Source organism: Gallus gallus, chromosome 13 (assembly GCF_016699485.2).
Source record: "Gallus gallus isolate bGalGal1 chromosome 13, bGalGal1.mat.broiler.GRCg7b, whole genome shotgun sequence".
In the NCBI taxonomy this organism is placed as follows: domain Eukaryota; kingdom Metazoa; phylum Chordata; class Aves; order Galliformes; family Phasianidae; genus Gallus; species Gallus gallus.
Window position 1 is genome coordinate 14,181,718 of NC_052544.1, and position 17,461 is coordinate 14,199,178.

Here is a 17,461-nt window from a genome sequence, read left to right on the forward strand (position 1 = left end):
CTTGGAGATGGCAGGAAGCGATGGATCATCCCTTGGATTCATTACTTGCACCATTCAGTGGCTCTGTGGAGATGGGGCATGCTGTCAGCCCAGCTCATGCCTTCACCAACCCTACAAACGCCATGGCAGGAGTGATGCCACCAGCACTTCTCACCCCATCATAGAGCAGTGAAGAAAAGAGGGGTGGTGTTTGTCTTCCCTTGTTTAGCCACTTAGAGGGGGTGCTAGCTGTTGTCTCCTTCCTTCCCCAGTATCTTGGAAATTCATGGGATATTCAGAAACAAATGGCCGCTGTCCTTAGCTTCTCCTGCAGATGCACATATTGAAATATCTGTGTAACGTTTTAACTTTGTTTCCAGGGCTGAAATCCTCTCCAGATCCCCGGGATTAAATTCTCAGCAGGACCTCCCTATGCTGTGGTGCTAAGGAGTGCGTTCAGGTGAGGATCAGCTGCTGTGCAGAGGTTGGAAAGCAGCCTGAGATCAGTGCTGAGGTGTGGGAAGAACTTTGGGATGGGTGAGGGCTGACAGTTCAGCTGCATGGACTCCTTCCTGGGTGACTCCTCAAAACCATGGTCCAGCACTTGGACTTTTCTTTGCTGTTTTAAAATATGATCACTTTATTAGGACGCTTTCACTTCATTCATACAATACAATAGAATCCTTGACATTGAAAATGACCAGTAATATTCCAAAGTCCACCCCCACCACGCCCACTGACCATGTCCCCAAATGCCATATCTCTAAGGTTCTGGAACACCTCCGCCCCCCACACATACCTCCTTGGACAGCCTGTGCCCATGCCTGACCACTCTTTCAGAGGAGAAATTTCTCCTGATATCCAGCCTGAACCTCCCCTGGCGCAACTTAAACCACTACCTCTTGTCCCATTGCAGATTACCTGGGAAAGGAGGCCAACCCCCGTCCTGCTTGCAGAAGGGTAGCACTCTTGAATAGAATAAAGCCCTGAGCATTGGGTGAAATCGCTGTGGGTTTGTGCCCACATAATGCAGGTGGGTTTGAGGACGCGTGTTCCTATTGGGAAGATTTGAAGGGATAGTATTTGCTACTCAGGTGATGGAAGGTGGTTTGGGAATCAACCTCAGGAGCAGTGCTAAAGGCAGAGCTCACACTCCCCCACCTTGCTGATGTTATCAGGTGGTAGAGATGCATCATGTTCTGCATTGAGGGGCAAGAACAAGAAAAGAGATGGTATTAAAATGCAAACTACTGCCAGTGCTTATTTCTATAGCTAGTCCCCTTCCATGAAGCTGCATAGAATCCATCACGTTGTGCCTTATTTCAGCTGTGATTGCTCCCAAGGAAAACTGCAGGTCACACCGCATCCAGCAGTGCCTTTGGGAAGAGCTCAGTGTGCAGAGCTGCAGATAAGAGGGGGGAGACTGCTTGGCCGTGGCGGTGTACAGCCGTGCTGACAGTGTGCTCAGCCAGGAGCTGTAGGATGTGCTGCCAGCTGAGTTGGCTGTGAGGCTGAGCGGTGGTAGCTGGTCTGAAACAGTACCGAAGTTGCTGGGGGCATAGCAGAGAGCAGGCAGCAGTTTTGAAACGCAGTGCAGATAACGTAAGGTTCACCTGCCAAATTGTGAGCCTCTACAGCATTCCCAAAGCCCTGGCAAGCTGATAATGCGTTGTGCCCTGCAGAGCCAAAGCGTCCTGGTCTTAATGTAACCCTACAAGCAGCAGTTTGGGACAGAGCCTTGGCCCAGATTAACAGAGGGTTTCATGAGACTCAATTAGCAAGGTTATTAATTAATCAATTATGTAAAACAGATGAGCGATCAGATATCCTGTTCTACAGCGATACAGCTCACTGTTAAAACTTAATTAACTCAAAGGCTTGGGGACAAAATTAAAAAAGGAAACAAAGGAAAGGAAACACCACCTACTGCAGACTGAAGCGAATGATTTCAAATGAGGATAGAAATTGGGCTTGAGAGCAGGCAGGGACCATCGGTGCAATTTTGGGTGGTTTAACAAACAGTGTGATATTCTACCACAGCAGCCAGCTTGCCGAAAGAAATCTATTGCAATCCCTTTTGTGTCACCAGATGTACTCCCCATCCTTCAGTGCTGGCCATGGGGTAAGAGGAGATGGCTGGGGCAGGTTTGTACCCTGCTGCAACAGGAGTGGCGTTGGCAGCCACCAAAAAAGCTGCCAAAAGCAGCGGAAGTATTGATCTTCTGTAACAGCCCTTTGTAACCTGCTGTATTTCAGTAGCCTACATTAATCTGTGAAAGCCTACATCTTGTTACTGACTTGCTTTTATTTAATTTGACTTCAGGCTAGTAGCTATTTAGGTCGATTCCTTGCCCCTTGTGATAAATTGATGTCATCTGTGATGGAGCAAATCTATGTCGATATGTTCCTACTCGTGCCGACTTTTACTTGACCGTATTTGTGTTAATTGAATTTGTGATATTTAGCATAGAAAAGCCAGTATCAAAAACTGCAAGTCTCTCAAAAAATTGCAAATAACATCAGATTAGGTAATTCATTTTCAAAGCAAAAGCCAGTGTGTTCCTGAACCTCTCCTCTAACAGCGTGCTCTGGGGTGGATTTTCCCATGTTCAAGGGCCAGATTACGAACGTATTGGCTGGGAAAGGAAGTGGAGTCATGCTCCAACAATGATTTTTATTGAGTAACTATAGATGAGGAGTGACAGTTAGTACCTGGCACAGGCCCTGCGTGTTAAGTTTTCTTTATGAACTCTCTCTCTCTGTGCCCAACTCTTTAACGTAGAATTGCAGGAATTTATAGTGAGCCCCGAAAGAAGCGGAACGTGAGAGCAGTTGCTGCCAGACACCGTATTTCTTTCTGAATCTGGTGTCAGCAGTGGGGTTTCTTGTAGCAGTGCAGCTGGGAGGGTGCTTCCATAGGCACTTAATGCACACTTTAGAGCTTTTTACGTACCTCTGCCTCAGTACTGGGCTGTTACAGTGCTGGGAAATATCTGAACATGCCACGCTCTTCCCTTCCTCCCAGACTGCTACTGTGTGGTTTTGTTGTTGTGTTTTTAATCCTAGCTTTCAGGGATTCATTTCAAGCACTCCGCATTGCTCGCAGGGGACGGGAGCAAGCTGGCTCACGGCAGAAAGCCGCCTCTGCACTTCGTGGGTTGTGATGGGCTGATCCTGAGCTGCTTAAGTCGGTGGGAATTTGCATTGCCCTGAAGAAAAGTAGGAACTTTTCTGAGAGCTCACCCACATCCAGTGGGGCTGCTCCTCTTCTTCTCACCTACCTAAATCTGGTTGTTTCACCCTTTATTTTTCCTTCTTCTATGGCAAGATAACACCTGCTGTTCTCCCTGCCTCCCCCAGCCCTCCAGAAAGGCAGTGAGGGAGCTCAGGAAGGCAAAGGCTTCTTAACAGCACTCTCCCTCATTTTAATCTAATTGGAGAGCTGTGCTGTGTGCAAAACTGTTTTGACACGATTTTTCTTTTTAATATCTCACCCTTTGACTGTCAGTATTTAAGGAAAAATGAACCTAATCATCAGTGAAGGCGCTAATGCTAATGCTTCATAGCTGGTGTGGCTCTCATCAGAAAGCTTTGTAAGAGAAAAAAAGACTGCGTGTGTGTAAGAATACATCTGGCAAGGGAGGTTTCAGAGAAAAAAGAAGTATGACCATTAGCAAAATGCTATTCTCATGTTACTAATATTATTTCTATGTTGGGAAAAAGGAGGAAAAAAGGCTGTTTCCTTGTAAAGAGTTAATCCTGTAATTTGTCCTGTGTCCCTTTTTCCCAGAGGTACCAACACCCCTCAGTGCCTGGGCTGGCAGATTTTCCTGAGGACGGGAAGTGTGGTGGTTGGTAGAGGATGGACTCTGTTGTCTTCCAGGTAAGAGCCAGCCCTGCTCATCACTTCACCTTAAACTCAGACCAACCTCTTACCACTGCTGAAGCAACAGATGCACTGCAGTACCAATTGGCAAAGACTGTGTCCCTTAGAAGGGAGTTAATGAGAATTGGTTCAGGATTCTACTCCAAAATGGAAGGCAGCATCATGGAATAGCTGGAGATAAAGCAACAAACCTTATCAGGGCACAGCAGGTGGGACGTGATAATCTGCTATGAGTATTTTAGTGTCTGATATCCAGGGACAGATTCACAATGTTTAGCCCAGTACAGGTTGTTAAGAAGAGATTAGCACCGTACGGGTGGTACAGCAGCAGCTCAACCTCATATGAGGTGGGTAAACCATTCCCAGCAGTGGGTATCCCAGAGCAGGGGAGCAATGACAGCAGGGGCTGACACAGGAAGGTGGGGTCCAGGAGGCACTGCTGGGTTTCTGCTCAGGGAGGGCAGTGGTGATGCTGAACATGGGAGCTCCAGTTCCTGCAGTATGCATCTCAAAGTGGTTCAGCACCATCCACTGCTTAACCATTCTCCTCCATTAACATCTCAACAGCTCTGAATTAATTTTTAGCTAACATCTCATGCTCTTAAGCTCAGGAGTTTGTTTGTGCATTTGCCTTTCAGCCCTCAGTGCCACAGTGTCTGACATCTGGCATGGCTCAATCACTTATATGTGAAAGATCAAACACTTCAAAGGGTCTCCCTGGGTTTGGAAATGGAAAGCTCTTCTTATGTCCTCAGACAGGTACAGCAGCATGCTGGACAGCTGTGTGCGTTATCAACAGTAAAAACAAACCAGTGAATAACATCAAACTAACAGAAGTTTTAGGTATGCTCTAGACAGATTCTGCTCTTAGAGGAGACAGCTCAGCCAGTGGTGTAAGGACAGATGAGCTCTAAATCTGTTAGATGAGATCATCACTGCACTCTTCTTTGAAAATGTGTTTCATGCTTTCATGTGGCAATTTAATATTGACAAAAATATTTGAATGTGCAGAGGAAAGGTGATGGAAGAACATTTGTAGTTCCGTAATTAGTACTGTAATGATGTTGGCCATTTAAAGTTAGTTAATAAAATGGAACTACAATTTAATAGCAGTTATAAGTGACAGTGACTCCCTTCCCCCCACTCCAAGTTGCATTCAGTGCATTTTTGTCTTCATTTATGCTGTATGCAATGGTGTGACTGTGTCTGCTCATAAAACTGCCCCAGATTCCTTCAGAAGAGACAAAGACAAGAGGATCTGCAAACTGGGGAGGAAATAACACTGAAAGTTTCCCCCACCCCTTCCTACAGCTCATTTCCTTAAAAAATCTATCTGGATTTAATTTGAAGAGTTCCGGTTTGGGTACAATCATTGCTTTCAGTTCGGTTTCATTTCTGCTTCTAAAATACAGCTTTCTAGAGACCTTACATTAACTTCACAGATTATGGATGACATTGAACAGAGGTAAGAGGTATAAACCAAATATAAAAGACCATCCATTTCCATGCATGATTAAATGCTGACTCAAGGTGCTGCTGTATTTTTGATCCCCAAAGCTTAATAAAATTCGAGACAGGTAATCATGAGTCGCAGACAAATTAAAATTTATTGAGACAGACAAAAATGCAACTATTCCAGACTACAGTTAAGCATTTACAGTTAACCAAAGAAAGATAGCAAAATGTTCACATTCCACTTAACTCCTTATGGAAAAAGCATTCAGAATTTACTATGCAGTTCTACTTACTATGATAGCCTACATCCATCTACAGTAGGGACATCAAACTGAAACACGTAATATTTGGAGCTCTTCTTACAGATCTACACATTGAACAGTAACGGACATCAACAGCATTGAGAAAAGTATAAAAAGACCAAAAACCACCTACTGTAGAAAGGGCTTTTTGATGTATAGTAACTGTACAAAGCTGTCTATGTATTAAAGGAACCTGAATGGCATACAGAAGGGACTGCAATAAAAGCCAACAAATGTAGGAAGCTAAGCTTGGGCGAGCCGGTGGTCTGTATTGAGTGATGACCTCAGATCTATGTCATTTGCTGCTCGGAGGGAAAAATGCTACAAAACTTCTAATATCAAAATATTCCCATGCCAGAAATGTACACTGAGACTAACAGACTAGGCTGGAGAGGCAAGGAGAAGCATTCACTAACAAACAGTGTTGTTTTAAATATAAACTTTACATTTTCAATATAAACTGTAGAATAAATATTAAATAAACAGTCTAACAGTTTAAAATAATAGTATGGAATAGCCTGAAAAAAAGACAAAGAAAAGAAAAGGAGTCTTTGTGTTCACAGCAAAGGCCAGTAATGACCCAAAAAACCCAACTGTGCTGAAATCTGAACTCAAGGAGATTTTGATTTAACCACAGCAGTTAAAAGGACACCTTGAACCATAAAGCAACGCCTAACAGTATTTCATAGTCCCTAATATGAAAAGAAAATGAGATTAAAAATTGGTTTGTGTCTCTAAAAGAATGGGGCAACTCTGATTCCATTTTTCACAATGAGAAAATGTTTGAAAGGTCAATGACTTGATGCAGATGGGAAGTTCTGCTTTGGGAAGGAAAAAAAAGAAAGGAATTAAATTAAGCTGCGAGCAAATTAAATCCTTTGCAAAGCATGAAGAAGAAAAGGGCTTGATCTGACAAAGGATTGGTTATTGGTAGGTTTCTTGGCTGTTTTATTTTAAAGAAATAAAACACCTTCTGAGAGTTATTGTCTCAATATACACGTGTATGTATATATAAACTACAGATCCCCCAAACACTGCACAGTGCTGGTGGATTTCAGCAGGGCTTTGTTAAACAGAGTCGTGCTATTTGAGGCAAAGTGCAGTCTGAGCTGCCTTTCAAAGCACAGAGATCTGCCTGGCGTCTTCCTGGTAAGGCCCTGCCCCATTATTTGATTTTATTGTCTTTAAACTGTTATAGCTGCAGCCTATTGAACTAGTCCATAATAAAAGTGTGTTTTTCCAATGCTGATTTGGAATGGTCAGACGTACATTACAGCTAGGATATGATCAGTGAGGATGAGAATTGGATGCTGGTGGTACCTCTACTCATGTGAACTGAAGGATGTCCACACTGATGCATGTGGCTGGAAGAGCCATTGCAAAAGGCCACAAGAATGCAGAAAAATAGGTAAGCGTGGAGATCGAGACCACTCAGAGGGGTGAGCTGAAGGTAAATTTGTTCCTAAGAGTTTTTCTACAATTAAAATGAAGCCAACAGCACCTACCCCACCAGCAGGCAGTTTGTGTGGTGTGGATGCAGAGTGCTCTCCTCGGCTCTCCCCACTCAGAGGTCCTGAAAACAGCAAAAATAATGAAAGGTCACCGCAGGATGTTCCTGCATCAGAGAACTGCCACGGGAAAGGACACAGCAAATAATTTAATGTCAGTGTGCTGTGATACAATTGTAGAGCTATAAATACACAGCTGATGCTGAGGGGAACACAGATTGCATTTTAATACTATTCTTTTTGTATGTGCGTGTCAGGAGCGTGCAGTTTGTCACGCTGAGCAGGAGTTATGCTTTTGAAGCGCTCCCACATCAAGTTGCTTTTTAAAACAGGCCAAATACATATTAACTATTTAAATTAAAGAAATGACAGCTTATTACTTTTGATGGTGAGTGGCTCTGAAAGCTGTAGAGCCTTGCAGTGAGGGATTGCTTACCAGGCAGCCTAGCGGTGTGTGTGCCTGCATGACGTTAGTGCAACACTGAGTGCCAAAGGGTAAGCCAGGTGCTGGGGAATGGGCATGGAGGTGGTTGTGATGCTGCAAACTGATGGAAATCTCTCTCCTCAAACATCTGGAAAGGTAGATGGATGCTGTTCCCTGCCTGTAGGGCTTGATTTGTGATAGCTGCAGGTTCTCAGCAGCTCTGAAGATGAGGGTCGTGGTACTCAACCCAAAAACAGTGGCAGAGAGCTGAACTTTGCTCTGGTGGGAGTTTGTTCTTCTTTAAGGTTGGACTAAACCTGTCACGTACGTTCTCAAAGAATGTAAGGAAAATACAATCCCACCGATGGGTTTCTTTTTGAATTAAACCCCTGGTTCTGGGGAGCCAGAAATCACTACCAAAGGTATTAAATCAACTGGAGTGCAATAAATAAGGAGTAGAGAAGGAGACACCACCTCTTCCCTTCCTATGAAAGGAAAAGGACCGTTTCTGATACGATCCAGATAGCAATTTATGATACTAATTGTCTGTGATAACATCAGATGGGCTTCTAAGCCTTGTACTGGTTTGCTGAGCCCTTCTGTGATTCTTCTTTCACGAGATATGTGTCATAAGCTGTGCAACTGAGGATTAAGACATGAAATGTTTTTGGAACAAAACTCATTGCCCCTGTGGATAGAACAAAAATCTCCCAAACCAATGGAACAAAAGCTGGATTCCAAACAGTCATTCCTGGGGGGGGGGGAAAAAAAGCTGTCTTCCAAATTAAATAGACTATACAAAATTAAACTCAGTAGGGAGGGAATATTTGTGCCAGGTACTCTCAGATACAATTGCAGAGATATGGTGTGACTTGCAATATTGTGCAAAACGTGAGTCCTCGGAACAATGGGCACTACCATATATAACCAATTTCATCATCCTTATCATCATCTTCATCTTCATCGTCTTCATTAGCTGCTCTTACATGAATCTTCACTTTCCCTTCTTTGTCTTTTTTTGTTGCTTCAGGTTCCTCTTCCAAATCATCCAGCAACACAACAGATCCACCACTGCCAAAATCCCCTGAGGTTTCTTGCTCCTCTTCTGAAATAGGTAAGTGGGAACAGTCATTTCCTCATGTGACACCAAATCACCTCGTACATCACTACCCTTGTCATTCAAGCCACTGGCATTTGCAGTGTTACTTTTTTAATTAATTGGCTCAGTTGTTCATGAAACAATCTATAAATTTCACTTTTCCTCCTGAACTGGGTTAAATTTATATATTAAATTACTCCAAGAAATTTACTTGCATGAAAAACTGCATCACTCTGCTCCCAGATTCTCAACTGATTTTAAGACCGACTCAGTTCACATGCATGCAGGCCAGAAAATAATTACTTACAAATACTTTTAACTCATTATGATTAAGTAGACCAGGTTAGGCTAGAAATATTCTGTGAATTAATTTTATTTAAGTGCATAAAATATACTTTGCAAATACATCTATTGAGCCTAACACTTACGATGCAGCTCTGGGCATCCTGGACTTTCTAGGTCTCTTTTTTAATTCTGGAATTACAACAGCTGCATCTACAGCCATCACTCAAGCACACCAAAGCAATGCCATGGAAATCCTGTTTGCCTAGGTAAGACAGCTAATTGGTGATTGTATATACCCCCAGCATGTTGTACTGTCAGCAATTTTCTTGGGCTTGATTGCTAATTTACAAGTATTTGTACCTAGCCTCCTTTTCTTGGAAAGAGATGCCTTCCTTTTTCTGGAAAGAGATGGTCTGTGAAGTCGCCATCAATGTGTGGAAAGTACACAGAACAATATATTTAATAACCTTGAATAGCAGTCCTATAGCCTTAATTACAATATCAGTGACAAATCCCACACTGGTAATAACAAAAACATCCTTTTAACACTGGCTACTGTGTGCTCCCTTCTGCTGTAGTCCCTCAGTCTGAAGGACAAATGTGTGTAAGGACCCCATTTGTAATAGGAATTGGGAACCACATGAGCACTTTGAACACAGCTACGTTTTGCTGTTGTCAGTTGTGTTATCGTACTCCGTCTTACAGCAATGGCAAGCCTTACAATGATGTTAATTCCTTTGCTATCTGAGGAGAGCACATCATTACTCACCACAACTAACGGTCCCCTGCTTTCTCGAGCCAGCTATCTCATTGCCATACTTATCAACACACCAGCACTGCCCTGTGCTGCCGTGGCACTGAGTGGCTTTGTAATAACCTTCCTCATTGCACCGTGGGATGAAAGCACCTGAATAAAATACAAGACATAATCGGTAACACAGGTCTCTGTAGGATTAAGCAGGTCTATGATGTATGTGATATGATGAGCTTGTTGTTTATTTACATGAAAAGCTGCACAGTGTTGGCAAGAAAACTCTTGTGATTATCTGGCGCCTAAAAGGGAGCAGAAATTGTACATGATTAACTATCTTGAGCCACCCTGGTCACTACGCAGTGCGTGTCTTTGTGATAGCACGCGGGGGCTGAAGGCATATGCTACTAAAGACTGGGTTCTGTCTGTCTCTGAATGATTAGCATTCCCATGGTCTTGTTCAGATTTAACTCCAGGTTTTAAGCTTTTCTTCCCAACCGGAATATTACCCCAACTTCATTAATTCTGCATTTTCCTTCCACTTGCACTCCTTCACTGTTTATCATATAAGTCTTTCCACAACACTGTAATTATCCCTGGAAGGTATCTGCCATCTGCTTGCTATTCATACTCATCTCAAGTATTTCTGACTCACTGAGAGTTTTCATGCATAAAAGAATTAATGCACAGAGGTTTACAGAGAGGGACAACAGGTACTGAAATCCCTACATCTTCAGATTTGAAGCCTAAGGTTTATCTCGTAATAAAACCAACAGTTCAGACTTGCAGAGCGTGCTTCATTCTGGCTTCCAGACAGGTGAGTTCTTAGGAGAAACCCATTACTGTTCTCCCCATTTGCAGCTAATGGAGGAAATGCTCTTCCATACAAAAGCCCTCTCTTGTCTTTCAAGATTATTCCCAGGGGAGGTCAAGGCTGTCATTCTCCATTCTTTGCCAATAGCTTCAACTTGATACAAGGCAGAAACCCACCCTTGCCCCGAATCTCTCATCTCAAAAGACTGTTGAGAAAGTATTTTCTCCTTTGTCAATACCACCCATGCTTTACTGGTCACACAGGAAGTTTTTAAACTAATTCCATGTGTACAGCATCTCTTCAGACAGTTCATGTGTCAAAGGGGCTATTTCCCCTACATTTCTCACAAAAAAAATGAGATCATGCTGCCAAAATGCAGTGAAATTTCCCATATAAAAGACACAAAAATAGAAGTCAGTCCATCTCATGTTTTTTATATACATCAAATGAATCCTTGAGTTTCCAAGCCTGCTGCACTACAGATCTTTTCTAATGTTTAATTGCCAGTAATGTTGGACTGGAAGATCAGAAGAGAAATCTTTGAGTGTCAGCAGAAATTTGTGTATCTTCAAATTAAAATATTTATGTATTAAAAAAATGTTTATGTACTAAAATGTTCCAAGATGACTGTAAAAGACATAGATTAAAAAAAAAAATAGCCCAGGCTCAATGCCAACATAATTGTGTGGAAAGGATTCATGCTTTGGGTCACGGCATAGAGTAGAAGTCACTTCTCTTTCTGCAGAGGAAACATGTGCCAATTGGGATGTAACACTGGGATGATACCTGTTGAGCATCCTGGTGTCATGCTGTTTGCCAGCCATCAGGGAGAAGCCTGTGCAGGTCATAATCCAGTGAGGACAGAGCATCATTGGGAGCAAGTGGTGCACACAAGGATGATTCATCCTGTAAATCCTACACAAATCAGCCCCTGTGTGCATTGCAAATTAGCTCTGCCTACAGGCTTTGGTTGGAAACTTTCAGTGGTACTGAACTTGATTGGGCACCTGGGAACACCCAAACAATTTGGAAGGAAAAAGGAATTCCTATTTCCTTTCTGTTTCCTCTCCCTTCTCTGTGTTTCTTGCACAGCCATCTCTGTGGCCCTTTGCAGAGGGGGGCTGCCATTTTAGTACCCACCACTTCACCTTAGTTGCTCCCCCCCACCTGCCTCGGGCCAGGGAATCACACTTCCTCTGTCTTTCTCTGTTCCACACCCTACTTAATGATTCCCTGCAAACTGGAACAGCACTTCTGCACCTATATCCTCTTTATGTCTGTTTTTTTGGTTTTTTTTTTTTTTTTTTTTTTTTTTTTGCATTTTTCCTTATCTATATAACACTCCTTGGAGGACATGGGAAGAATAATTATATGCTAAAGATAGTGAAGCACACCGGTAAAAGCTAGACAGAATTAAGTGCCAGCTCCCTGTATTAGCTATTATGCCAGCTGAATTCACAGGGCTGAGATAGAAAAAAAAAAAGTGACGGGAGCAGAAATTTATTACCTTCGTGATGTGGGAGAAACATTATCAGGATGCACAGTTGTATGCTCTAAAAGTACACTCTCTGCAGTTAATTGTACTCTAGATAAATCTGGTAGGAAAAGATGAATAGTGCTGTTTACTTTTTAATTCAGTCCCCTGGGATGCTCGGCTCTATTTGAAAGCCTCCAAATTCAACATATCTAATGGCAATGGCTTTGAAGTACTTTGCTGCGAGTGTCATGTGTGTTGAAAAATACAGAGAGAACAAAATATCAAAAGTCATCATTTTTTATCAATGGATACAAATGAACAGAAATCCTCCTCATGCATGCTGTCCAGACTGTAAATGCTGTGCTCTGTATGTCAGAGACAGAGAAGGAAAGAGAATAACTAAAGACGAGTTTCTCTGAAAACACTCATCTCATTTCAGTCTCTGCTGTTGCTATAAGTGGTGGTTGTTGTCATGTATGTGTCTCACTTTCCCTTTGCATGATTTTTCAGTGAAAAGACATTTTTTTCCCCACTATATAAATAGCCATGAGATCAGATTAGAATCTCACAGACAGGTGTCGTTGTGCAGGCAGTCTCAAGGCAGGTGAGGCACAAAGCTCTTCTCTCTATTATTTTCTAGCTTGTTGAACACTCTGTGCCTGCCACTTGGTTTGTTGAGCTTACCCACTTCTACCCTCTATTTTTTGGATGTGGTTGACTTGAGTTTATTTGTGGTGAAGGGCCATTCTCACTGCTGTAACATAGTCACTTTGCTCTTATTATTGTGATCTGTTTTCCGTGCCGTGCAGTACCACTGCCTGCATGCTGCCTACCTCCAGTACCATCATTATTTATCCCCTGCACTGCAACAACCCCCTTATTTCAGCCTAGATGATGTTTACTGTATTAAGCAAATAACAGCAATGCATAAAATAAATGTGGGACAGTGAAAGTTATCTGTTAGGACCTGGGCTTCTTATTCTTTCAGGTGCCTTGGAAATCATGAGACCCATGAGGCTGACAACACAGTAGTTTCCTCCACAATGGCACACATTTGAATGAAAAAAAGCAAAACATTTATGGAATGTAGCACACACACAACAGAGCGATCAATCCTGCCTTCACTCCCACAGTGATACCCAGCAGGAGCTGTAACTGTGAAACATCTTAATCTTTATGTAAACGTGCTATGAAAAGATGATGGAACAAAACCATAGTCCCTGTGGCCTTTGGGAACATTCTTATTTTAAACCACAGAATCCAAGCTGGAATTGTTCATTGTTCATGTTACCTGAACCTTGAACCCAAAGCACCAGCTTCTAGGAACAGCAGGATTTGGCAAAGATGAGATTGGCTCAGGGTCTGCTAACGGGTAGCTAGAAACATCAGACCACAGTCCAAGAGCAGCCTGAAGTCTGAAATTTGTTTCAGCAGAGCTGCTGTGTGTGCTCTGTGCCACAGCTGGTGAGGCTGGTGAAAAACAGACATGGTACTAAGGGTGGCAGCATGGGTCTGCAGCAAGCCAGGCTCTGTCTCCCAGGATGAAGTTGTTTGTCCTGTAAGCATACAGACTTCAATCCGTGCTGAGATGCCTCACATGGTTTGACTCTATGTGCATGAATGCTATGGGTCAGAAGCTTCACTGAGATCCACCATGTAAACTCTAGGCTGTGTAATAATGTGTTCTAGGAGATGAAGTTGGTTACCTTAAAATTACTCAGTTTGACCATCTGAATGTTTAGTAAGGATTTATTTCATCTAATTTTAAATATCTACCAGAGCAGTGTAAGTCCTGAGATGCATCAGTTCAAGCTCTGTAATGCTATAATGTGATGGAAAGTACAATGATGGTAGCAGGGTGGTAAAGTCTTGCCAGCAGCTAATGATGAAAAGCCCACATGCAGCACCCATAGACACTGAAACAAAGGGAGTGGAGGGGAATGGGGTGGGGTGGGGGGACCAGGGGGAAGCTGCTTACCTTTGGAAGGCCTCACATACACAGGGATCTCCAGGTAGATGCCCTCACCTCCACTGCCAACCCTTAAATGAGAGCTGGGAAGGGGTGGATGCTGGCTCCACCCCTTCCAGTTGCTCAGCTGCATTGCATACACCTGAGTTCCCTAGGCTGGCCCTGCCTTCCCACCAGGTCCTCAGTCACTGGTTCAGGTCATGACTTAGCATTTCCAATACAGGCTCCCAGTAGTTGGCACAGAGGGGGACTGGCACTACCAGGAGCTAGACTCGATGGTCCCTTCCAACTCAGGATATTCTACGATTCTACTACACCAAAGAGCATAGAGCATGCTGGTGGGATGCATTAGATGAGATGATGTAAGTTCCTGTTCTCATAGACTTGGTCTGAGTACCACATACACAGAATATGCTGAAATGCTTTTAAACAAGACTGAGCCCCAAGGTATGCACATACTGTGCCGTGACTGGAGGAAGCCACGAACCCACTGGCTATGAACTGCTGCCCCTTCAGTCAAAGGTGGGAGGATGAGTATCGAGCAGCCTCTGTGCTTAGTGCTGCCCTACCAGCTGATGAAGACAATATTAAGCTCTGCTCAGATGAGGTTTAATATTTCTGGTCCACTGTAAATTAGTTCTGAACCTGTTGCCATGCTGACATCTGTTCTGTATGTTGCTATCTCATGATTTGTTTAATTTCATAGTGTCAGGTCTAAACTCTGTGGTGCATATTCCTGATGCAAAACATTAGTCTCTAATTGAAAAACCATTACTGCATATAAAGTTACAATAATCACAGAAGCTTTAATTAGTTGAGTAAATGAATGGCAAGTAATCGAACTTACCCAGCAGACTCTTCCCTCTACTGAGCTTTTGAATTCTATTCATTTCATTCTGGCAAGGAAGACCTAAAATATAATGTATGAGAATCAGTTTCCAGATGGTACAGGACAGAATCTAATGACTGGATTCACTGCTGACATGAAATGTAGACTATGGTACACCTGGGAATGAAAGAGGCCCATATGCTGGTACTGTACTGCAAAACAAATTTATGTCATTAGCTCTACTAATTAAAAAAAAGTAATTGCAACACACTGTGTTTGAGAAAAGAGTTTGAGGGCCAGTTTCAGTGTTAAATTGTTTTTCCTTTCTTTTCACCAGGCTGACAAACTGCCAGGCCTCTAATTTTTTATCTGCTAATAGACTAATTTCTGCATTAATAAGGGAGTATGTTCTTGAGCTTTCTATTAGCAATAGAGCCTATTTCTAGACTGTTTGCTGGTACTTAGTACTGCTTTGTTTTAATCATCAGGGAATGTTAATATAGTTCATCTGTGACATTAAGCGTTGTTACACAGTGCCCTTTTACACCAGAGCTAGAGACACGAGCTCTGTAATGCAACTGACTACCAATTACCCTACAAAGAGGTCAATCAAAATTTAAACTCTGGGAGACCCAAACAACTTCTCTTTGTACTGCAAACTGTACAACTCACCACCTGGCTTCTGGAAGCAGTAACACCACTCATTGTTGGAAAGCTTTCCGTCTTTGAAGGAGTCACAGGAGTTGAAGAGAGGTTTGACGCATGGCTCGTACTTATCGAGATAAATGGCACTGATCTCTGAGGGATCCAGCAGCAGGTCGTAGTTCATGTCGAGTTTGTTGAACATCCAGCCTAAGGAGTCCTTACAGATTGGAAGGATGCTGGTGTCAAATCCTGTAAGAAGACAGGAAAATATCCCCAGCTGAATCCCAGCATGCTTGCTGCACAGTAATCACTGCTAAGCTGAAGCCATCCCATTTTTTTTTTGTTGGACTCTGAGCATTAACCTGTCTTGGTCAAACCACAACAAAATTCTCGGACCGAACTGCTTTCAGTCTGTCTTCCAGGCTGAGTCCAAATGCAACTTAAATCCTGTTTCCAGGATCTGTTCCTAGTTCCCCGATCAACTTATTTCCTAGCATAATCTCACCTTCCACCTCTCAGCCAAGCTCTTGTCTCTCAGAATCATAGAATGGCCTGTGTGGGAAGGGACCTCAAGGATCATGAATCTCCAACCCTCTTGCACCCTCTGGTGCAACTTGCAGCCGTTTCCTTGGGTCCTGTTTGTTGCCTGGGAGAAGAGGCCAAACTCCTCGTCATCACAACCTCCCTTCAGAAAGTTGTAGAGTGCAACGAGGTCTCCCCTGAGCCTCCTCTTCTCCAGACTGAACAATCCCAGCTCCCTCAGCCGCTCCTCCTAAGACTCATGCTCCAGACCCCTCACCAGTTTCAGTGTCCTTCTCTGGACATGTTCCAGGGCCTCAACATCTTTCCTGTATTGAGATGACCCCTGGGGTATGCCGCTTGTTACCAGCCTCCACCTGGACACAGAACCATTAATCACCACCCTCTGTCTGTGGCCTTTCAACCAATTCTTTACCCGTCAGGTCATCCACCCATCAAATCCACATCCCTCCAATTTGGAGATAAGGATGTGGTGGGGGACCATGTCAAAGGCCTTGCATTAGTCCAGGTAAATGACATCAGTCGCCTTCCCTTTGTCCGCCATGAGCTGTTGTGGGGAGTCGGGGGAAGACGGGAGGAGGCATCTCTTTTGCTTGAACCCCTCTGAAGAATGGCCATGCTTCAGCTGGGAGCTCCACAGAGCTGTATGAGATCTTGTACACCACACCATCACTATTTGTTCTTGCCTACTCCAGGACTGTGCAGCAAAACAGGATTCTGCTCTTCCAGCAATTTAGAAGCCATCGTCATCATTCATTTTAATAGCCCAAAGTCTTAAAAGACTGCAACAGCAGCAGTACCACCGGAAGGCCAAGTCATGCATATGGATACCCACAATGTATATGAGATGCATGTGTCAGTATTTTGCAGTCTCCACAAAACTAGTGGCATTGCTTACTTTCACGACCAAGACAGAGCATTATAAATCCATACCGTCACTGCATTTTTAATGCTTGGTGCAAACATGGATTAATTTCCAAATTATTTATGATTCAATAGAGTACATTTGTTATCTAGCGCTAATAAATCTCAGAATAAGGATCTCAGTTTCAGCAAGGACATGCATACATTGGCTGAGGATTTATGTGCACAGGGGGTACCTGAACCTCCTGCCCAGGCACCATGTGCTCACACTGCACAGCATGTCTGAGCACCATTCATTCTGCTATGGGCCACGTGAAGCAGCCTGATGGGCTTTTTCCTTTTGTTGCATCTTTCATTGAACGAGGTCAAGCTCAGCCTTCCGTGCTGTAAGTGTCAAGTCCCATTTCTAGATGCTGCTTTGTTAATATGAAACCTAAGATGTTGCTGGAATCACGCTGACAGTTTGTCCAGGCTCTGCAGCCTACCTGCTATTTTTAAGCATGAATCCAAAGGAGGGCAATGCTTTGTGCTGGAAGCTGTGTGTTTTGTATGCAACTGCAGCTGAAGGTTGTCAGTGACATGGAGAACAATCAGAAGGGTTAACTAATGGGAAGGTTTATGTCATTTATAATAC

General features: G+C 43.3%; 1 protein-coding gene and 1 long non-coding RNA gene across 4 annotated transcripts in view; one reads left to right on the forward strand and one right to left on the reverse strand.

Annotated features, from left to right (window-relative positions):
* Window positions 1-357: 357 nt before the first annotated feature.
* Window positions 358-3,864, forward strand: LOC121106741. Its single transcript, XR_005839644.1, has 3 exons — window positions 358-439; window positions 896-1,012; window positions 3,770-3,864. It is a non-coding gene; the product is annotated as an uncharacterized LOC121106741 (long non-coding RNA).
* Window positions 3,865-5,453: 1,589 nt separating this feature from the next.
* The window catches only part of SPOCK1 (SPARC/osteonectin, cwcv and kazal like domains proteoglycan 1), a 257,804-nt gene continuing 245,796 nt past the window's right edge, over window positions 5,454-17,461 (reverse strand). For all 3 annotated transcript variants that reach the window (XM_015293953.4, XM_040647227.2, XM_046900473.1), the window contains 4 exons: window positions 15,451-15,672; window positions 14,797-14,859; window positions 9,708-9,845; window positions 5,454-8,659 (listed from right to left, as the gene is read on the reverse strand). In XM_015293953.4, the coding sequence (XP_015149439.3) occupies window positions 8,469-8,659; window positions 9,708-9,845; window positions 14,797-14,859; window positions 15,451-15,672 (614 nt within the window). In that variant the 3' untranslated portion in view covers window positions 5,454-8,468. The remainder of the gene's footprint in view (window positions 8,660-9,707; window positions 9,846-14,796; window positions 14,860-15,450; window positions 15,673-17,461) is intronic.